The sequence below is a fragment of the Dipteris shenzhenensis genome, chromosome 9 (genome assembly GCF_047967505.1).
Source record: "Dipteris shenzhenensis isolate YYH24624 ecotype China chromosome 9, Dip_SZ_1.0, whole genome shotgun sequence".
Lineage (NCBI taxonomy): Eukaryota > Viridiplantae > Streptophyta > Polypodiopsida > Gleicheniales > Dipteridaceae > Dipteris > Dipteris shenzhenensis.
The window spans coordinates 17,365,986-17,389,846 of NC_141604.1; the positions used below are offsets into that span (position 1 = coordinate 17,365,986).

At 40.8% G+C, this 23,861-nt stretch overlaps 1 protein-coding gene across 3 annotated transcripts; it reads right to left on the reverse strand.

Moving 5' to 3' along the window:
* Nucleotides 1-2,531: 2,531 nt before the first annotated feature.
* On the reverse strand, nucleotides 2,532-3,925 carry LOC147898299 (universal stress protein PHOS34-like). Of its 3 annotated transcripts, none has more exons than XM_087379491.1 (2): nucleotides 3,904-3,925; nucleotides 2,532-3,407 (listed from the first exon to the last, which is right to left on the reverse strand). In XM_087379491.1, exon 2 carries the CDS (start codon nucleotides 3,394-3,396, stop codon nucleotides 2,842-2,844), a length of 555 nt encoding a protein of 184 aa, XP_087235617.1. In that variant the 5' UTR covers nucleotides 3,397-3,407; nucleotides 3,904-3,925; the 3' UTR covers nucleotides 2,532-2,841. The 3 variants fall into 3 exon arrangements, with proteins under 3 accessions (XP_087235617.1, XP_087235615.1, XP_087235616.1); XM_087379489.1 differs by lacking the exon at nucleotides 3,904-3,925 and adding an exon at nucleotides 3,817-3,898; XM_087379490.1 differs by lacking the exon at nucleotides 3,904-3,925 and adding an exon at nucleotides 3,554-3,575.
* Nucleotides 3,926-23,861: the final 19,936 nt, after the last annotated feature.

A 23,861-nucleotide genomic window follows, 5' to 3' on the forward strand; every position in this document is an offset into this window, starting at 1 on the left:
TTGTGGAATTACTGAGCAACTATAAGTAGCAACATACGCCCATGACTACTTGTACAATGCTCCTAAGCCAACCCCTAATATTTGCTGAGCAGCAGAAAAAACCCGTGCTAGGGGAAAGTGTTTCAATCTGTCTTAAATTATCAACTTTTAAAAGGCACCCTTAAGTATTACACAAACCCGTGCTAGGGAAAAGTGTTTCAATCTGTCTTAAATTATCAACTTTAAAAAGGCACCCTTAAGTATTACGCAAACCCAAAGAGTCTAGCTACGACTAAGTGCCTGTTTCTTTGGCAAGCTGCGTTGCTGCACTAAATTGCCTCCTGTCCACTGCACTGCTACACATTGGGTTTTAAACAGAGGGGGTTGTTGCGGAGGATTTGCCTGACGATGACTAATTGGGTCTTATTTTTCTTCAGTTTCTTCATGTGTGTGACTTCGATTTTCATTTTCATACACAGATGGAGCCACCAATAGAGGATTGAATAGCGTCTCTGCACCTTCCTCTTATGCAAATTATTCACCTTTTTATTTGGAAATCTGTGTTTAGTTACACACATTTAACTGAATCTTTGTTTCTAACCTTCCGCTCAATCAAATGTCTTAAAGACCATCTAACCAATGGTCTCGAATTATAGACTCTCGCCCATCTTGTTAAAGCTAAAAGAAAAACTAGTAAATAGGACCATGTGCAAGTTTATATAATAGTCACGTGGAGGGTGATCCAACATCCAACCACAAATTGAGCGTCTATATGATTCTAATCCTACCTTAAGGGATCCACCACATGCATTAGCCTAACGGATTCGAGTATGAAGGTGGCTTTCTACAAATGATGAATGTAGCTCTTCACCCTTTCTATATGGAATTGGAGATGTATGGCAATGTTACGGATTGCAAGAGTATGGATCCCTTTGTATGTTCTTAGCTGTGCCATCTCATGTAACCATTTCAAAGTTCAAAATTTTAAGCGAAATAAGATCAATGAATCATTTAATTCCACCATTAGTTCGCTCATCGTTTCAAAATTCAAAACTTTAAAGTGAGAAGATTCAATTCCACCATTAGTTCGCTCATCTCCCAGTTACTTGTTCAACATGCAAGACCGCTTTGAGAAGAAGCAACTAACTATTCTAAAGGCCCTTAATCTCAACAAATTATTCCATAGATATAACTTGACTTAAAGAGAATGACATTGGAAAGGCCTTATTTTCCAATAGAGAAATTTATTGATTTCTTATGTGAAAAGGTGCAGATAGCCCAAAGATATTTCATGCTGCTACTCAATCATAAGGTCTTTCCACTACGGTACACTAAGAAGTGAAAGGTGTATTTGTATTGTAAAAGGGTTTTAAATTCTTTCCCTCCTAAGTAAGAAGGCAGAGGCCCTTTCCTTGCCTTTGCCACCTTTCTCATCCTTCCTTTTTCAGTAAATACATTTTTGAATTGGAGTTGCTGACAAGAATAACAGAAGGGAAAAAATGTGAGATCATCATACATGTCATGCCACCCTAAAAGCCATCGATGAGGGAAAATTCAAGTATGAAAAACTCGTCAAATCAAAGAATACCCAGAACAACAAACATGCCAGCACCTTTAACGCTCCTCTCGTGTTTTACAACTCTGGAATCTGTGGAGTTACAAATATGCAATCCATATTTTATAGCAAGCAACTTCATCATGATTACATCGATCTACCAATAGACTTCCACATGTCAAAGGGCCTATGATGTCCTTATGACATCTGTCAATCATACATCCACGTACCAAGCATACATGGCTTTAACCTTGCATCACTGCCTCGCATCTGTGTCTCATCTGAGGAGAGCATGTGATCTTGAAGTGTTGGTCTACCAGACCACCAGCCAGGGACCAAAAATACAAGTAAATCAATGTAATCTGACCTGACATTGAGCAGAACTCATGTGTCAATTCAAAAAATTCCCAGAAAATCAAGACATACCCTTTCAGTAAAACCTTAAGACACGTTATCATTGACGCTCAAACACCTTCCCCAGCTTATTCAAAAACCCAACGTACTGACAACATCAGAGAAACAAGAATGTCGCAGAAGATTAGCGAAAAGAAGCAAAATGCGGCAGCTGAGTCTAGTAAATGAAAACGCTACAATAAATGCGAGGATAAAACAGTGCGCATGGCAAGAGGAAGGAAAACATGAGAGATGATTACTAATCTCTGATGGAAAAATCTCTTGGAATAAGGATTCTGAAAATATATGTACCCCTGGGGTGTATAGATGAAAAATCTCTTGGAATAAGGATTCTGAAAATGTATGTACCCCTGGGGTGTATAGATGTTCGTAAGGTTCCCCAGAGCATGTCCTATCCTTGGCTAAAATTGCCATGAGTGCCCCAAAAGGCTCTAAAATTCAACCAATTATATGCATAGTGATTCATAGTATTGAAACAGCAAAAAAACAGCCAAAATGATGTGAGAATGAATATATTTGTAACAAGCATACACACAAATTCCTTTGGGAGACGCAAGTTCACAAAAATGGCCAAAAATGGCCAGAGAAAGAAAACCTAATGCACAAAAGACGGTGTTCAAGTTGTACAAACCGCAACATACTAGTTTCAACTGCTCTTTGAGCTTTAGAAATGAACACTTGCTACCATGGCAGAACCATGGTGCCAGAAGTCCACCTAAGGCTGCTTATGAACATAACGCCTGCCCCAAAAAACTCTCCTATCCATCATGTGCCTTCTAGGGAACAGGATGGCAGGGAAGAGGCAAAACTCAACGATCATTACGCTAACAGCCCAACAGTGCACCGAAATCCACCACCGATATTGCAATTGTGACCTTGCACCTTGATTACATCTAAGCTGCAGCAGTCTTCTCCCCATCTGGAGGTGCATCATCCTTTCCATCATCAGGGTACCTCACAACCATTACCGGACATTCGCAGTGATGAACACAGTAATCGCTCACGCTACCCAAGCGAGTTTTGAGAGGTTTCTTGGCTGCTCCAAAGCCGCGGCTACCCATCACCATAGCATTCACCCCCAGTCGCTCGGCTTCCAGACAGATCCTTTCCTTCATGTCATGATCTTTGACGATGTGAATCACGTAAGGAATTTGAGCATCCTCCAAAGGCTTTGCAAGATCAGCTGCCTTGTTCGAAGTAAGGGTGTCAATTTCGCCTTCAAGGTTCTGCTGCTGAGGCTCTTCATCACTTGTAGCGATCGACTTATCTATGTCTCCCCAGTCAGCTCCATACAGAACATTAGTAGGTTGCACGTGAAGAAGAATTACGTTATCATCTGGTCGTAGATAGTTAACAACGGCCCATCTGACTGCATATGCGCTCTCATCGCTGAGATCCACTGCAATAGCTACCTTTCGATTCCCACTTTGGACTGCTGAAAGCGGCATCCTGTAGTAAGCTGCATCGAAACGAACGGCCATTTAACACCATCGCCAAAAAAGAAAAACCTGGTTCTATCTGAGACATCTAAAAATTTGGTTCTATCTTAGACATCCATTGCCCTGGTTCTTCCTAACGATTGCAAAACCCGACCAAAAATTGCACCTCATGACCTTCGCAGAGGATTTAATTCCTGGCATGTCATGTTTACGGGAACGGGGAACATGTGCGAGACACAAACCAACAGGAAACGATCCGGAAATCCAAGAAAACTTGAAACAGACGCTGTGCTATGGGATCGGTTGGCAGGCCATAAGATGCTAAAATTCTTCACCACGAAACGGAAGTGGCAAAAGCGGTTGCAAAAGGGCGGCTCTAAGACAGAAAAGACGGAGAAGACAAAACCAGAGAGATGGAGCAAACAAAACCTTGGCCAAGGAAGAAACCCAAATTGAGGAAGCAATGGAAAACAAGAATGGAGCTTGATTGATGAAGTAGTAGTGATATGTCCTGACCAAATATATGGAGAAAGTTCAGAGGCGGCGTAAGCTTCACATGGAATATTTCTCAGACCTTCATACATTCGCCCTTCCCTATACTATTTGGAATCCACACTTGCACACTCAATGGTTTAGGCCTTATCTCACCAAATTGTATTTCCCATATGTTTTCTTCGCCTCTCCTTCACCGATACGTCTTATTACTTAAATTGGGATCTCGACTCTATAGCTCCACTCTTTGATACTTTCCTCACAAGAGCTTCCTTTTCTCCGGTTTCACTCGCGTCCTCTCGTATTTTTGGCTTACCATGAGGTAGGTCTTAGTGACGACAATTCCCAAGAAGAAAATCATGAGTTATTTTATTTTCAGAAAATCATGAGTTATTTTATGATCCACTTACTATTTTCTTTTCTACAGATCCTCCATATTTTTAGCCCCCCTCTCTCTCTCTCTCTTCTTTTTTGGTATTTTAGATTTTGGGCACATCTTATGAATGAGTTATTATCATTCACCTTGTTTCTCTATGCTCTCTCTCTCTCTCTCTCTCTCTCTCTCTCTCTCGCTCACTCGCTCGCTAAGGTTTCCACCCTCTTTTTCCACTGCACATCCAAAAATCAACCACATTAAATTCAAATTTGCCTACAGGACAGGCCCATTGAATGTAATTCACCTTGTTTTTTTTTGGGCGATAAAAGACACAAAATCATTCCATTAAAGAGAAAAAAAAACATATACAAAGTAAAGAAGAAAAGGCTCCTAGGAACCTTAGTTCCATATTCTCCTGATCATCCTAATTTTTGCCAAAAAATTGCACTGCTCTTTAACGTCCCCTATTATGACCACAACAAGCAACCTTCCATGGTGAGGTCTACAATGAACCAAATCGTTTCTTTGTTTCCACACACGCATGATCACAAAACCTCTAACCACTTGCCAGAGTTCATGTAAGGGATCAATCATGCTACCCTTGTCTCCAAAAAGAGCCATTTTCTATTTAAGCTTCAAGTATATCTGATCCCTAGCAAGACTTAGGGGCTAGTATTTTCCATATGTTGAAAGGGTTTTTTTTTTGGAATTCGGTGGGAAATTCATCCTATGTGGTAGATTGTAATTTCCCACCTTTCCCCCAAGCATTTTACCTTGGTGTATTATGGGAAAAGAGTGTGGGCCTCCTCCTTATGACATGCAAAGATGTCCACATCATAGGAAAGTCTAGAAATGGAGGGAAATATTACTATGTATTCTAAATGTGTGTTACATTTGATATAGAGGTCCACTCCCATTCTTTGTTCACATTTCCATGCAATGTCCCACTGTCTCAAAGTCGTGCATAGTGTTTTTGCTCTTTTGTTTTGTTAATGTTTTCTTTTGTTTTGGGATAATAGAGGAGATTGAATCACCCAATGCTCCTGTGACCATGAGTGGATATTCTCGAGTGCTTAAGGCAAGCGGAATCATGAAGGATTCCTTGATTAAGAAACTTGGACCTATAAAAATCCCTTCGTAAAGCTTTTCTTGTTGCGCGGCTAGGCAAGCTTATGAGGAAGGTAACCTTCTAACGTTATTTTAAGCCTTGCAACAAGTACTCATGTCCTCACCTTATTCAATGCTTTTTTTGAACTGAACATCAATAGGAAATTTTGTTTTACTGTTGGGTTCTTTTATTCAAACCGTAGACTGAGTTTGTATTGTTGCAAGTATAGCAATTGCAGAAACAATGGAGTGCTCGTGTGCGCAAGAAGGCAAAGATTGCATTAGGCTATAATGGAAGTAGGAACTTTAGTTTGTAATGTTCTTTGGATGAAGCTTGTGTAGACACTCATTCCATGACATTTAGATATGACATATTGTTGCCATTTGTGACTCCATTTATAGCATGACTTTTGGAATCATGGTTATTTGCACGAACACCCTCATTCTTAGATAAAACATAACGTTTTAGAGTACACCTTCAACAACTTCATATTTCCTTGCAATCAATATATCCTATCTCCTTTTTTGCAATGGATTGTAGTTCACGTAAATGTTTTTTCGTAATATAAGTAGTGGTAACATGATCACATTAGCCATGCAAGTTCATTACAATGTTTTGTGTTGCTAAGCTTTCATGCATTTACGAAAACTTATGGTAATGTACTTATTGCTAGGCCTTGTTAGGACGACGACACATCCATTGGCAAGAAGAAAACCCCCAATGAGGTGAACTCTATAGTTGGGCCTACAGATATTCCTGTGAGGGAGCATGCTTTGCTTACGTAGGAGTCAATTTCTAGAGCCTTGGTTGCTACTACGAATCACTTTGTACGAGGGGGCAACTCACTACCTTTACTTACAATTGTTGGACTTTCTGACTTCATTCACTTTCACTTCACCTTCGAGGGGAAATCACTAGTGGAGCACGGCATGTACAAGGCTAGGGACCCTTCATATCCAACAATTTTAAGGGCTGACTTCACAGATGGTCAAAATTATGATGCTATCACCTTGGTGGTGCCCTAGGGATACGTGCACCAATATAGGGATAGTCTTGTCATTGATTCCTTCTATCGGATCAAGGGTGCAACTATAGTTAAGCGAGTAGTAGGTGAAGGAGGGACATGCAGGTTCTCTCTCCACATTGATGCTACTACCAACATCCTTAAGGGTGAAGCATTCGATGGGACCATCAACATGCTCCCTAAGACTACAATCGCATGTTATGTCCCCTACACGTCATCGTCGATGCGTACAGACAGAGGTACAATGTCCTCACTTGTTGGGACGATAGTGTTTGTTATAATCAAGGCAGACTCAGACAATCTCACAATAGCTAATGGTCCTATGCCACAAGACTGTGCAATCATAAGTTTCCATTCCTACTGCTACCCACATTGGAATTTCAATTCAAAAAGTTATTGTCCTTGAATCTAAGAATCCATTAACTTGTAGCAGCTTCACTTTGTTATTGAACGAAGGAATATTCTGAGACAATTAATCCAAGAGTACCACGAAGAAGGAATTGTGATGTACGCATTGAGAAACATGTCTTATATGTGTAGCAAAAATTGTTTGGGCTTTTTTGACTTCACCATATTGGCGAACATTCCAGAGGGCCAAAAGAGGGATGACCTTCCGCAAACTTCTAGTAGTCAGATCTCTGAGTTAGTATATGGTCGAAAGGTAATAGATGTTTGCCTCTAAAATCCGTTCTTTGAAATACACTTTACCATGGAATGATTTAATCCTTCTTCATTTTGCAGGTGACGGGTATTCTTCATTTCACTAATTTGAATGCTTAGTTAATTGACTACCAGTGCGCATCGTGTGGAGGTATCCAAGTCAACCACGGGCCAACCCATCCATTTTGCTTCATGTGCAACTCTGTGTAATGCATACTATGCATTCCATGCCTCATAGGATGCACTGTGCTCTCCAATGGAAGTGATGTTTCCATGGAGATAAGGGGCAACCATGCTAATGTAGTGCTCTAGCTAGATTCTCCATTCATGAACCTCCATAGTACCAGTGTTGTTAGTTCTCGATCGTTGTTGTAACTTGTTGGATGTGAAGCCAAGTGGGACCTTCACAATCAACAACGCTGGTTCTATCATAGCATATGAGTTGGATGCACGAGTTTCTTGTGTCTTTTGAAGAGCAACTTGCTTGAGCTCTTCCACCCATAATTTTTATGCATGTGTTTGGTGTATGTAGTGAGCTTCTTAAGCCTATTGCTACAATGGAATAAAACAATTTTGTTTGTACATGTATCTTCAACTTCTTCTCCACATTGCAGCCTTCTAATATCATTGGTAAATTTTGCATGACTAGAACCATGGACTATACTAAAGCATGTCTATAGCAGTATTACAAGAATAAACTTGTAGAATTTAATATGCAACACCCACTTAACAACATGTGATCCATTGCATAGCATTTTTTTTCACGGATGTATCATATGAATATCTTTTCAAGTTACTCTACAATGACATTGAACATGACAAAAACCTGATCATCTCCTTGGTATAAACTTTTGGTGCATTATCATGATCTTCAACCATTTCCTCGACAACATGCTCAAGCGTTGCTCGATTGTGGCTCGAACTCGAAGTTACTACTTCTACACGTACTAAATTTCTTTTCCACAACACTATCGCACTTTGAAAGGAACATGCAGAATGACTGGTCGTCAAAGCCACTAGGCTGTAGGCCATGAAGGTGGGATAAAATATCTAACAAGAGCTCTTCTAGACAAAGAAAGCCCTGGCAGGTGAAAGGTCAAGGATAGACGCTGACTATGATGCATTGCAGCAACAAGCAAAACTCAAGCAACAACAACTTGCACAAGTATTGTAGGAAAAATAGGAACCGAAGTTACAGGTACAACAACAGGCTGCCCTAATTGCACAATTCCATGTGGCTGCTCAACAAAGAGAACAACAAGTCCAGGCTTGCAAGCGGCCCTACAAAGAGTATTGGCTTCATCTCCTCCTATACGAGACCAGGATTCCATCCACGACACGCTATAAGAAATATCATCTCGAGCATCCATCTTTTGCTTCACACCACACACCATTCTCAACACATACACTTATTTCCTACACACACTCATAGATGCACTACTTCCCCACAATATAGATTTTGCAAACACACTCACCTTGCATGACCTCAATGAGGCCTTCCACCAGCCCACTATAGAAGCACATCCACTCCTAGTAATGGCCTACTTCCATGAAGACTTAGTTCTGGAAGAGGACATGGATATCCTGACCCTCTACTGTCACCCAATCGTATATAATTTTATGGCATGGTGCTGAGTGCTCAGAGACTCTACAAGTTATCTTATGACTTTGCCAATACTAGAGCTAAACAAACCTGTCACCCTCATAGATCTTCCCTACAATCCCAACATAACTCATCGTAGTCTGGAATGGATGTAGGCTTGTGGTCGCACTGAAGCCAAATTTATTTTCCATTACTTGTTTAGGGTAGCAAGTGAGCGGTATCCACCGACAAGCATCGATTTTCTTTACAATAGTATCATGAATGCTCTACAAAATATGCTTCAGACTGAGTTTGATGACTCACATGTAGCATACCCACCACTGAAGTCTAGGACCAAAATATGGACTTGGCTTAGAGCCTTTTTGCATCCTCCCCACCTCCACCTTCTCCCTCACACCCAGACGAGGGGCTATACCTGGCCAAATTATAAGCTAGTACCCCTGGAAGATACTGATGCCAAAAAGCTCAATGGCGCATGCAATTTTTGAAGCGTGCAACTTTTTGGACAACATATTGTTGCATGGGACTCGAACGGCAAATTGGCCCAACATTTATGCCCCTGCGTTGCTGTTGGAGTTCGCCAAACTTTGAAAAGATGCACAATGCAAATCCAAATATCACAAACAATTTTTCACGCTTTGATTTCCACAAAGTTGGCTCTTACCTAGATCTAGCCGCCCAGATGGAAGAGTTCAACTCAACATTTGCATCAGTACCGAATCCAGCCATTGTAGCCACAATGCATTTTACCCCCTTCTAGAGACTTTTTTGGAAGCCTCTATATCCCTTTTGCATCTCCCACAAGACGTTCGACCGCTACTGCATCATGAACAACACCATCAAATCTGACATCATGGACCGAACACAATCCGCGAAGGGATTGTGAATAGGAAGGAGGGTGTGGTAATAGTAGCCATTAACTGTGTTAACAGATCTGGCCTATCCAAAGCCTATTGGTTTTGAGCCACAAATGGCTTCTTTTTGAAGTAGTTGTTGAGATTGCCCGAATTGCTAAGATAACACAAGGGCCATTTGGATCCCATTTATGGATAACACAAGATCCATTTTGAGATAAAAGAGTGTGGAAAGGATTAGCATATATGCCTTGGTGCCATATGGGCCCAAGTGGTTGTAGCAAGAGAGAGAGTGTGGTACATGGAATAGGGTTGACCCTCCCTTCAAAGGGTGACTTGTATAAAACGCCAAATGTTTGACTTTGGTCTTCACTCGGTCTTCATTGTGTATTTTCAAGGAATGGAATAGAATCTCTCCTTCATTCTCTTGCATTGAGTTTTCTTGTTCTTCCTTGTCAGTTGTCTTTGTGATTACCATGTCCCCATAGCCCCATCTCCATTCCCCACGCTCTCTTCTCCTTTCGCTTCCCCTCTCTTCCTTATCCCTTGTGGAATCACTTGCACACGATCCGATAGATCTTTGGTGATACAAGCAGGCCATTTGTGATTATGGATCTCCCACAAAGAGTTTTTCAAGAGTAGAGGCTTTGATGGCATTCCTCAAGATCCCCACGACACGTGAGTCACCGTCGAAGACTATAAACAAGACATGAAGGGAACTAATGGCATACAACCAACTTTGAAAGGTGAGTGAGGGTAGATCCTTTGGTGGCTCAAATTGTCAAGTCAACTATTGAGTTGATGTGAACTTAAGGAACTTTATAAAAGAATTACTAAATTTCATAATTAATAAGGTGAGGTGGGGATACCACTAAGGCCCGACCTTTTGAAGCGTCATTATAAGTCTAAGTTTAAAGTACCTCGATAAATATTTCCAATAACTTGTAAAAGGGGAACGATAGGTGTGACTTGGAAGGAAAGGAAAAAAAAGAATGCAAGTGAAGGTGAAGGAATATGGGGAAAGGTAGATGAGTGAAAGAGATGAGAGAAAAGAGGTGAAAGAGGTGTGTGTGTGTGTGTGTGTGTGTGTGTGTGTGTGTGTGTGTGTGTGTGTGTGTGTACCATTAAATAAAAGTGAGGACATTCCTATTTTGGCAAGAGTAATTTAAGGTGGTGTCATACAAGAGACAAAGAGAGCCTCCATGTTTAGAGAGAAATACATAACAAAATACAAAAGCGTTTAGGATCTCCACAAGAGGACAAACAAAAGACAAGAACATTTAGGACCTCCACAAGCAAACAAAACATTAAATGCTAAACAAATTAGAAACCCTTAAAATACTACTAACCACACTTAAACCTGATACTAACCACAATTTGCACGGTCAAATTGACCAAATGAACTAACTTAAAAACTATGGACCTAATTAGCAACTCACTAACCAAGACATCTCTTAGACCCTTGCAAGGCCAAAAGAAGAAAACCAATCAAAGAAGATTCACTAAAATACATGCTCTACCCTTGCTTTTCTTACCTCCCGACTCCTCCAAGCTTTGTAGCTACTTCAACATAGGTCTCCTTCAAGTTTTTCAAGTCTTTTATCATTGCAAATAGTTTAAGCTATTTGTAGAGCTCTTGTTCATGGTTGTTTGTTTCTGTCTATGAGTTAAGGGATTCATAGGTGGTTAGCATAGTTCCGGCTTGGAGATGGTCGAGCTTTCTTCAATGCAACTCCTCTCCACATGTTAGTTCTATTCATGTGGTTGTTTGTAGCACTCCCTTTCTTTGTGAAGAAGCTTGACATTGCTTTCTTTCACCAAGGTATGTTGCTGCAAGTTCCTTCACCGAGTGTTGTCCTTCTTTGTAACTCATTGCGTGGATGATCTGTTGCTTTTGAGCTTACTTTTAATCTTGTTTTCACTTGCTTCTCTAGTTTGGTAGTCGCTTTGCACAGGCTCTTGCTAGTTTCACTAGAACATTCTCTTCTATTGCTACATAAGTTGCAATAGTTTGCATAGTTTGTAGCCGCCTCAGCTCTTTCTTGAGCTCTTTTTACGTCAGGATTATTCTTGCTCCTCCAAGCTTCCTTGATTGGAAGCTGCTTCTTATCAAAATGCAGCTCAGATTTTGGAACCTTGGTTCATATTTTCTTTGATCACGTATTCTCCTTTGTGCAAGCCTCTGATCCTCTGTTGAAGCTGTGTGTATATGCTTTGCACAAGCTGTTTCTACCTTTTTTTGCTTTCTATTGAGTTGCATTGTCTACTAAACACTTGTTGATGACACTAGCTTTGCTATTGACTTCTTATATTATGTCTCTATTGATGTTTGATTCATTTTGCTACTTAGGTTGTCACTTTCTCTATTGCAAATCTAATTAGCTAGCAAAATTGTAGGCAATTTAGTAGATAGTAGGCAGGTGGTAGAATGTAGTATGGACAAAAGATGTAAATCAAACAACTATGCAACTTAAGGAAACAATTAGTGCATGTGACTAAGCACACAACTAAACCAGATATGACACTTGAACAACTTGAACAAACATGAGTCTAGTGGGAGGAACACTCACTAGGCTCTGATACCATGTTAACAACCTAGGACCGATGTGCCCAAGCTAGAGAGTGCAAGAGAATATGTGTTTAGGGAGGAGAAGGGGGGAGAGAGAGCGAGAGAGAGAGATGATGAGACTTTGTGTCTCCGAAGGTTACGCCCAATGTATTTCATCGATGCAAAAGAATCCTTGGGAACCCTACTTTGCAACTCTCTTGGATCCCTACAAATAGGACCAAGAGCTCCACCATTTGGTTCATACACCACGAATTTGTGTACATCCACCTCCACATAGTTGTTTGTATCCTCCACCTCATAGTACATTGGCAAGATCCATGTGAAACAAGTTATGAGGACCATGAGTTTTCATGTGACTCTTTACATGAGAACCATATGCATACACTCACCCTTAACGTCTAGAGAGTGTTTACACTCACCCTTAACTCTAGGGAGTGTTTCTAAACCATGATACTTTCAACAAAGTGATGCATTGATGTAACAAATGGCACCATGAAAAAGCAAAATGCAAATTTGCAATTAATGCAATATAATCCACTCACCAATTAAGCGTATCCACCTAAGGCTTTGAGAGCTCTATGAGGGTCTCTTGAGGCTACATTGTCTCATACAAAGTGAAGGTGATCTTATTCATCACAAGGTAAATAAAGCTTACAAATTGTGCACCATTTGCACATGAAGTGCATGTGCACTAGCCCTAACCATGCGAATGCCACTTTGTTGGCATTTCAAAGGCACGATAGCCTCTCGAGGAGTATGTCACTACGTAAATATGTAAGATAGTAGGTTCAGTCATGGGAAGGGGATTATTTATTTCAGGCGACGTACTAGTCATTGGATAGAAGGGGGTTGGAAAATAATTTCTCTAATATAATAATGGTATGTAAACCTAACGAGGGGACCTTTATATAAGAGGGGTTAAAAATAATGCCAAAAAATGTAAATTTTTAAATATAGTGGTATTTTGAATATGTGTTCGTGTGCACGTGTTTCATGGGTTTTAATATAGTGACTGCCCTGGGGATAGCCTCAAGTAGATTTAGACTCATGTTGCAAAAATACAACCACTCCAAGCGAGTGAACTCCCTTTGCATCACTCCTTTTCCTAATTAGACTTACAAAAAACAAAGTAAAGTATTAGTGCCAACACATAGCGAACATTCTATGAGAGAGCAAGTTAGCCCATGTGCACATGAGCGAATGTGACATTCATGCATGTAATGCATCAAGGAGAGCCAATAAGCTTCTTTTACATTCTCAATGACTCCCTTCATCACAACCTTCAACGCTCCCCAACCAATTTTCATGATAACATGTCCCCCTCACATTTCCTTTGACACGTGCAAGAAAGAGGACGTGTCCTACAAGTCCCAGTCACTCATGGTATGCTAGTACTTATACATTCCCCATGTTACAACTATTAATTATATCCATTGACACTACCCATGTGAACAATAAGACTAATTTTACTAAGCTACTTGATTGATTCATTGACATCATCCACATAGGGCCAAGCTCTAAGCCTCTAAGTCATCTACACAAAGCTATACCTTATTCCATTCGACCACCTACATAGCCCCAGGTTGAAATTCAATCTAGTAGGGAAAAATAGCATTCATATATGGAAGCACACCACGTATATTGGATCAAGTAGGAAAATTTTATACTTTTACTATTTCAACCTTGGGTACTCCACCAACACACTTGGTAAGCATCCATCATCTTCTATGAGTTTTAATCAATTGATAAAATTGCAGTGGAGACTAAAGGAGCTTATAACTGTTAGAAATGACCCAACAAAGGGTACGCACAGCGAAAGACTTATAGTTATGCCTAGGAGCTCACACAGTGTGATGTGGGTGTGGAATCACAAACTTCTTAACTTATGTGCATACAATAGGTGTGCAGACTCATCAATAGACAATGAACCAGCTAGATATAGAAGACACCAAAATAATATATTTCCGTCCAAAACTATGGACACAATACAAAAGAGATAGATCCAGAGTCCCATCAATGGTGTGGTCCTCTGATCTAACCACAAGGTCCTTCTCCTATCTGCCGGCTATCTCTAGACTCGATTTCGCATGCTCCAACTCGAGTGTCTATAGACTTTTCGTCCAGTATGTTCTTCTCCACCTTACTGCCTGTGAACCCAACAGAGGGTACACGCAGCAGGGTACACGCAGCGAAAGACTTATAGTAATGCCCAAGAGCTCACACAGTGTGGTGTGGGTGTGGAATCACAAACTTCTTTACTTATGTGCATTCAATAGATGTGTAGACTCATCAATAGACAATGAACCGACCAGATAGAGAAACCACCAAAATATATATTTTCGTCCAAAACTATGGACACAATACAAGAGAGAGAGATCCAGAGTCCCACCAATGGAGTGGTCCTCTGATCTAACCACAAGGTCCTTCTCCAATCTGCTGGCTATCTCTAGACTCGAGCTCGTGTGCTCCACCTCGAGCGTCAGTAAACTTTCCGTCCAGAATGTTCCTCTCCACCTTACTGTCTAGAAACCAGCCTAGGTGGGCTACCACTCAAGCTCAGTCTGCAGCTCCTTCAGGGTCACCTTCACCTCCTGTGTATAGGCCCAAGGCTTGCCTTCTTGCTGCTCCTGTCTGCTGTCAGCGGGCTGCTCCAGAGAATGTGATCACAACACCTTGCTGCCCTAGAAGATAGCCAAGGTCCAGCCTCTAGGAACTCAGTCTGCAGATCATCTTCAACTCTCCTTCACCCCCAGTGTGAGGCCCAAGGGAGTGGCTCCTGGCTGCTCCTGTTTGCTCCTTTGTTGAACTGTTGGATGAATAATGGGGCATGAATCCCCTCCTTTTATAGGCCTAGGGGCCTGTCCAAAACCCAACCAATCTGTCCCAATCTGGGCCAACTAGACAAACCAGGTTGGCTGGCCCAACGACCTGGTTGGCTCAGCCCAACCAGCCCTTTAAGGGCTCACAAAACTAGGGCCCTTTGGCCCACACTTCTAGGGCTTTTGGCCCTCCATATAAGGCATGCCACTGCCCACTGGCAGCCCCATTTGCTGCTCTACTAGGCCCCATGCAGCCCAGTACACCTACGCTCCTGACCTGCCATGTCAGCGCCTGTTTACCCTGTTCTCCTGATTTGCCACGTGTACGCCTTAGCTCTGTACTATTCCGTACTGTTGCTGATGTCATCTGTGGTCTCTTCTCTTGGGTCCCTATTGCTGTCCTCTGCTCCGCGCCTCTGCTCCGCCTGTACTCGCCTCTCTTCTTTTGGGGCACATCCTACCCTAGGTCTCCCTCCCCCACACTCTCCTCATTTGGGGGCTTACAGATGGGGAGGTGACCTTTCCAACACCCCCTCTCACTGACACATCTCAGCCCAATGCCAACACATCGATGAAGATGCTCCAGTAACTCCCTAGTCGTAGTCCTCTAGAACCTTTCGGTGTCGAGATCTTTTCCTAGCTTTTCATCCAGTGGCTCCTGCTCCACCAGGTCTGGTTTCGCTTCCACACACCATCCTGGTATAAAGGTCCATCTTTGGTGGCACCAACTCCTTCAGTCATGTTCTCGCCTCTAAACTCGAGCAATCCAGCTGTCACGATCTTCCAGTCGTCCCCCTCATAATGAGTGACCAACCTGGAGTCTTCCAGGCACCATGCTCTGAGTGTCATTGGCATTAACACTAGTATTAAAGAAAATGACAGTCCCACCAAATGATAGCTGATCATTATGAATCTTTGTGAGTATAAGGCCCTTACTCATTGAAAGGTCTTTTCAAATTGCATGGCCATCAGGCTCATAAAGTTATGGTAGATGCCTATGTACAATTTTTTAATAATAATGCATCATCTGTGGTAAAAAATGAGGAAATGTGAATGTTCTACTATACAAATGATATAAAATCCTTATGAGAATTTGCGAGCATAAGGGCCTTACTCCATTGGAAGGCCTGATGATACTATACATACATGTATTGTGTAAGCATGATGAAGCACAATTTCTTGACAATTGTATACAATACATGGTGAAACATTTATGTCCCACCATATAATTGATGAACGATCGCTATGAATCTTTACAATTATAAGGGCCTTACTCATTTATCTGTCATAATAAATAACACTAGCATCAAAGCGGATTGTGCCCTGAGTTTGTGAAATCTTTTTGAACAAGAATACTAGGTTAGTGCTTTAGTACCAAATGATCATGCTATGTTGGAGAAATGCATCAATGTTAACTTGGCAACTAGTGCACACCTCACAACCAATTATATGTATGCTATTGTCTCAAGATTTAAAAACATTCTGATAATTATTAACAAGCAATGCTCAAAGTTGATGCTCATCAACATGAATGTTGATGGTGCTCACAATATGTGGCAGCTTGTAGGTGATGCATGGAAGCCATTGATGTAGGAGTGATGACACATGGTAGTTGTTTCTTTTATTCTTAAATTTATTAATAACTACATTATAAATGGTATGGCTCTCTCAAAGTATGGGAGTCATGATGACACCCATGATAAATGTATTCTGGTAATACATGTGCACTGTTAATTGTTGCTCAATGTAACTATAGGTGGTGTTCTTTTATACATGAATTGTATGTAAGTGTTTCTGAGCACCTAGTCTATCTATGAAATTCATACCACTTAGAAGGATGAAGTTGCAGGATTCTTTGTTTCATGAGATATATTCAGCTCAATAATACTTGCGATGTTTCTCAATTCATCATGGTTTTATATATTCTTATGTCTTAATAAAACTTTAGAAATAAGTCAATGAGGTAGCAGTAAACGGGCTAAGTGTATTGCACCTAACTTGTGCCCCTAACGAATGGTAGGTGTTTTAGGGAAAGTTTGTGGAATGGCAATTTTGGGAGAGGATTTTTCACCATCCTCTAGCAATGTGTGTGGCCATACAACCAATCAAAATCACATGTACTGCATACTAGGCAATCATCAAAATTCTATTAAGGATATTAAATGCCTTGCATGTGACATGCACGGCCCATGTATCATAGTTTTATTATATTCCTCCATTTTATTAACAACATTTTCTGCTCATTTTCTAAGGTGTGTTTGCACATATAACTTGCATTTTAACTTCATTAGCATGCTAAATTTAGGACATAAAAATTCTAACATCTCCAATGTGACAATTGATCAATGGATGACTTTTTCATGTGTGAATTGTCTGATAATTTTGGATAGGACGCCTTGTACACAAAAATCAATGCTATAAGCTATAGGGGCATGTAGATCATGCTTTCTCTTATGCATTAAGCATATTACACCCTAATCTCCCTAATCATCCTTCCCCTCTCCAAATGGAATGCATCCTCAAACTCATTATAGGGCTTTGAAGCGCCTCTACTCCACCCATGCACCTCTAAAGAATAGGAAACACTAGTAGTAGCTGCGGATCATGAGACATTTAACAACTATGAATAAGAGGGAGGTAAATGATAGCTATTGCAGAGCACTATTACTAAGAGGAAGGGAAATCATAGCTGCTAGTGTAGAGCAAAAGGCATGCCACCAATGCACCCTTTCCATGTAAGCTCTCATTTACCATAGCCTCATAGCCATGCCGACCCTTATTTTTCATTTCTTAGGCTTATCTTCTGTTTGTGCGCTACTTTGGTCATTCAATGGTGAGGCTTCATAACATGTGCTCCTACAAAAAAAAATTGGGGGCATAAAATATGTCTGAATATACATAAATTGTCCAAAAAAGATATTCCATTATAGTTCCAAATAAATATTCACCCTCATGAGGGGATAATAAAAATCACTATAGAAGGAAACCCCAAAGGAAACAAAAACACAATCAATGCTCTTCTAGTGTCCAACTTAATGGGATTTTACCATACAGATCCTCTTAGGAATGTGGAACTAGACAAAAAACTCCTCATGTTCTTCCCCAGGCTCCTTTTGCAACTAAAAATAAGTTTGATTGAAATTTAGCTTGTCCAGCTCTAGCTACTACTAAGCTTGTTATAGTATCAAAGATTCTTGGTTAATAGACTTGACTTTTGCTTAGCTAAGCAATATATCTTCAAGGCTACCTGCTCAATGAACTGACGTTCCTGCTAGAACGGTTCAAATAAGCTTCTTAGGCAATGACATTAACACTATTAAACTGTATCTTGTTCCTAGAGATCCATATAAACTAAATTACATGTGCCTTGACTGGCACCCACCCTTCTTCTTGACTCTAAATGCATATCCTAAGAGTAAGGACTTCCAATTTATTGGCTCATCTAACTTTATTTGTATCGCCTTCCAAACTTTCCTAGCATTACGGTAAGAGACAAACAATTAGAATATTTCTTCCTTATAGCCAGGACATATCCAACACTTGCCATACCCTTTGCCAATTTCCTCTCTTGCTATTGGTCCACATATCCTTGTGTAGAATAAACCATGTAAGAGTTGACATCGTCCTAGATTTGAGTGAAAGACCTCTTCCATATGAGTTTTTGTCTGTAGTTTTCTATCTTGTGTTAAGGACCCTGTTTGCTCATTTATAAGAGTGGGGGTTGGGAGGAGGTGGGAGTCCCCTACCCATCTAAGCTCTTTCCTATAAACCAATGTAGATCCCACTTTCACCACTAAGTATCCCTAGCCCAAAGGTCAACCCTAACGATAACTACAGTTTTCTCTTGATGATTAGAGATCCTAACCTCTCTCCTTATTTCTTGCTAGCTCTTCCACCTGAAATCCTCTTTTACCCAAAGCCATCCCCAACACTATAGGGACTTTTTGAAAAGAAGATTGGCTTTGATAAAATCATTGTCCTTGAGGGGATCATCCTTGAAAATACCTAAGATGCAAATAGAATCCATATTCATAAAAATCCCTTTACAAGTAAAAACAAATTGACTTTTAAGAGATTCATAAGAGTCCAAAGAAGCTTCCACGATGAACTCCCCTTTGAAAATAAAGGTTTAGGATTGCAAAGAGCAGAGGATACTTCTTTCACCTAGGGGTCCTAACTCCTTATATGTCTGACTTGGGAGAAATTCATGAGCAAGAGCTAAGCCAAGTCCATTTGAGGGTTGAAAATTGCTCTCACAATCCATGTAGCTGAGAGCTTATAGAAACATCACTGAATTTCCACCACCCAAAGACCTCCTTCTTCTTTGGGTCTAGTGTAAAAAGACCACCCAACTTTGGAAATTCTTCTTTTGGTTCTATTGCCCCCAAAGGAACTTGCATATGTTGGTAAACTTTTCCAATCCAAATTTGGAAGGGCATAAACAAGAAGATAGAATATGGCCTAAGGGTAGATACAATGGTTAAGAATCATCCTTCTCCCAACCAAATTTGCTTGAAATCCTCTCCACTTTCTCATCTCTCCCTTGAATCTATTAAGGAACCAATTTCATTTCTCTTTTGTTGACACTACAAAATCCATTGGAACTCCAAAAAGTTTGAATGCATTACCGTTTGGGGATCCTATGACTAACAGATCCAGATGCCATGCGAAAAAATATCAAACGATCTAAAACACCATTGACAACCCGAGTGGTGCTAGGGTTAAGGTGGTGTCTTCAACAAATTTCTAGTTGACCAGCAGCTTTCTAGACGGTAACTCAATCCCCCTTATGTTGCCCTTTCCAACCTATTCCTAGAGGAGTCATCCTACGGCATCAATAGCAATGGTAAAAAGAAGGGGAGCTAGAGGCCATCCTATTTTGATGGATGTCATGAGACTAAGACACTGTGCCATCTCCCATTGACACATACTTTTGCAAAGGTAGCCTTTTTGCATTAATACAACATAAAATTGTCAATGCAAAATTACTCCCAAGTGCTTGGAGTCAAAATATAGATTCATTGTTTCATAAAACTCATATGCTTACACCCTTAAATCACCGCATTGTAAATTGCTTGAGATCTATTTCACCCTTCAACACCTTGAAAACTAGGTTTGGAATGTTGCTTGTGGAATGAATCCCACTACCTTTCTAGGGGATGCCATGGAGTGGAGAGAGTGTTACAAGTATGGCATATTCCAACACAGAGCACTTGTAAACCTCGCAACATGCATAGCTTTCTATAGGTTGAAGGATGATCCAAGCAAAGCATTCTCTTCTTTACACTTTACTATCGTGGATGGTCCCCTCCTTTTCTTGCATGTCCACACCTTCCATCCATGCTAAAATAGTCATGGACATGTCTTCCTCAGTCCAACTCCTCTCAATTCCCTTGAGCCATGATGCATTGGCCATGCTCGCAAGGTGGATCGTACCACTAGGTGGAATGTGACCAAGTAACACCTCTAGGTTGAGGTGATTTAAGCATTGCAAGTGGCTTTCTTGCCAACATAAGAGCTTCTTCCATGCACCTTGTTCGTTGTATTTATTTTAATTACACACAAGTGCAATGTAAAGAAAGACGATGCTAAGTAAGCATGACTAATTAAGTGTGTTTACCTAATAGATGAGTTTGGAATGCATGCAAACATCAAGTAGCTCAATAAAGTTAGTGTTACTGTTCACATGGGTAGCTTATCATCGGTTGGGTCTTTTGCCCAATGGGTGGGAATAGTTGACATTTACTCGGCTTATGAAATTAGAGGACTAATAGGAGCCTAAGGAAATGTGCTAGAATGACATATTGACTAGGGACCTACAAAAGACAGACTGATCTTTCTAATTTTTTCATGTTGGTGGTTCATCTTGGGAACACTTTTGTCTTGCATGACTCCTCTCCTATACACTTGAAATTGGTATCAAAACCTCCCTCTCACCCCCCACTTGTGACCCCACTCAAGTCTATGAGCAAGAGAGGCTGAACACTATGAGAGGAGTCATTAAGACCCTTCCAATATTGAGCATCCATTTTTGGTCCACATTCAAAGTAAAAAATAAGAGCTAGTAGGTCCCCACGATGCGTTTATGGGTGATTAAGCTAAGCCATAATAAAAAACTTATGCATGAAGATTCTAGAGACTCACGAGCATTCTAGAGGATGCCATAGAAACTATAAAGAGAGGGAGGCAGAGAGGGAAGGTGAGTTGGAGGGAGAGAGAGCAGAGGGAGAAGGGGAGGGAGTGGAGCAAGCTGAGCGAAGGGAGAGGGATAGGGATTGGACAATGGAGGGAGAGGAGGAGGAGCAGAGTGGAGCAAGAGGGGAGAGTGGAAGGAGAGAGATCTTGGGAAGGAGAGAGAGGCTCTTGGGAAGGAGAGAGGCTCTAATTAATCACCATAGACAAACCTTCATTCCACCATCGCCCTCTGCCCTCTCCCCTAGTCTTCTCCTCTCACCCAATTGAGTATGCTTGGAATTTTTGTCTCAAAATTACAATTGTACTGAGATTGATTCGAGCTGAATATTGCTTGTAGTTTGTGAGTTTTAGATTTTTGAAGTCAAGCGAGCCACCTGAGCCAATAGATCTATTTTATGACTTTTCATTGCATGTATACTTTATGGAGAAATATTTGGTTGAAGATTTGAACACACTATGATATTCTTGAGTCTAACCATTTCATCTTCTTTCATGTATTTTGGCATGTGTGTGTGTGGGTGTACATCCTAATGTAAAGATATTTCAGAGATTTGTGCTAATTTCATCATTATTACTATATTTATGTAGTAGGTACATAGTCAAGAGTAGTTTATAGCCTAGGAAGGGCAATCTTTGAATAGTGCACAACACTATATTTTCTTGCATTACTACAATTTCATATAGTTGCAGTAAATATTTTGTCTTGCTATTATTTTTCTTTTCATTTCTCGGCAAGCATGTGTTAGTAGTTAATCCGATATTTAGTACGATCACACACTCTCTGGCTATTAATTCTTTCTCAATATGTCCCTCTGTAAAAGCGATAAGTTCGATAGCTCCAATTGTCCACTTTGCTCTTTTATTCTAGAGAACACTCAAGTTAGCAAGGTTTTGTGGGATATTATTCAAGAGATAAAAAGAGGCTTCTAGATTGTAGTAGTACCTCAGTATGGCTAGATACAATATGGCAAGTAGTTAAAGATCTACTGTAGCTTCTCCTCTTGCTACAGAGCAAAGAAAGTTTGACAATTGAACATGATTTTGTCTCTTATTGCTCTTGTATTAAAGAGAGATTATGAAAAATATTCAACCTTGTTCGGAGGGAAAGGAAGGAATCTATGTGTAATGGAACTATCTACATGGCATCCTAGATGGCAAAAGGAGGGCTCCCCCTCCAAATTTGCCTTCATTTCTTGGTTACTTGTCTTGCTTCTAGATCTTAGGCTCCAAATCCCTCATGCGTATGGCCAATACACCCCTATCTTTCCCTCATTTCATAGACCTAGAGGAGATATTATGGGATGGAATCCCACTTCAACAGGCACCTCAGGATGGTTGGCCTTTCAGGATGAGAGCCCTCTTCAATAAGCCCCTAGGTTTCTCTCTCTTGTTTTCTCCCTCACCTAGTTTGAGACTGGTCAGGGACTAGCTACTAACAGACATCATCAACACCCAACAATGGGTGTAGACCATAGTATAAACATATGTTCTCACACATACAAATCCACCCACCCACACACTTTTGAGCATCCATTTATACAAAGTCTTCGTACTGCATTTCTGTCGACACTCCGAAGGTGAGGGACAGACTCAGCCATGACGAAGGCTAGCAAGCCTAAAGGAAAAGGCTAATCAAAAGGTACTCCAAAATCTCTTCATTCAAGCTACAACCGCTTGTAATGACAACGATTTCATTTTAGTCTCTCCTAGACGAGCATCTAAATCTAGCTGATAGGACAACACGCCACTTAAGATAGAAAGTATTATTACAAAATCAACACGCCGTTAATAGCAAAAGTGAGAGGGGGAGAGAGAGGAGTGCACACGATATAGCTACCTGTACACTAAGTTATATTGAACATGAGCATAAAGATATACATGTGAACCTCTTCGGGTTAGGGTTAGGGTTAAGGTTTGTCCCTATGCCCTATGTAGATGTTGCAATTTACACCATCGTCAACACCCCCTCTTAAATTGCACAAGGTAAGTAGAGAGTGCCTATACAAGAGCGTTTTATGGATTTCATTTGGTGCATATGCTAGCATCCAAAACTGAAAAGAAAACTGAAAGAAATCATAGTAGTATGTGCGTATGTGAGCACGGTGACTATGTAGTAAAAGCTTGTACAATGAGTACAACTTATGATCCTGTACATAACGTGGATTTCTCCCTCTTAAGTTGTGGGTCATCCTTCGCCTTTGGAAACAAAGCCCAGAAGATGGGCCGAAGGGAAGAGGAAAGAAATGTGCAAAAAGTAAGGTCCACTTAGATTAAAAACTAATCGATCGGAAGATGACTGCGTGAATGACGGTGTGTATGGCCACATGCTGAACATGTCATTAGTCGTTGTGGACTATGCAGTTGCTCTAAAGAAGAGATATCCGGGATGTGAGACTAGTCGATAAACGATGGAGATGTCATCTGATAGGTTGTGATATACGTGAGTGTCAGAACTGACAACAATGTCGAATGTATGTTGCAGTAGTGTAATCTCTGTCGAATGATGCGGGGTCAAAGAAGACCGCATAGTTGGTGTGGACAGAGTGATCCAAAGGCTGAAAACCTAGGGCCAAAGGTGCATGTATGATACTCTTCTCTGCAGAAGAAGAGGCCCGTAAAATTGACAAGATACGACAACCTATCAAACCTATATGCTCAACTGTCATGAGCTGAAAGTCGTCTGATGTGTGCATGGTTAAACATCCATCGACATGGGATGTAGCATCTGTCATAGGCTCGTCGAGAAGGAGATAATAGTGTAAAGGCCTAGAAGC

What these genes read in the sequence shown, in the direction of transcription:
- LOC147898299 (XM_087379491.1), bottom strand. Translation starts at nt 3,396, where the DNA reads ATGCCGCTTTCAGCAGTCCAAAGTGGGAATCGAAAGGTAGCTATTGCA.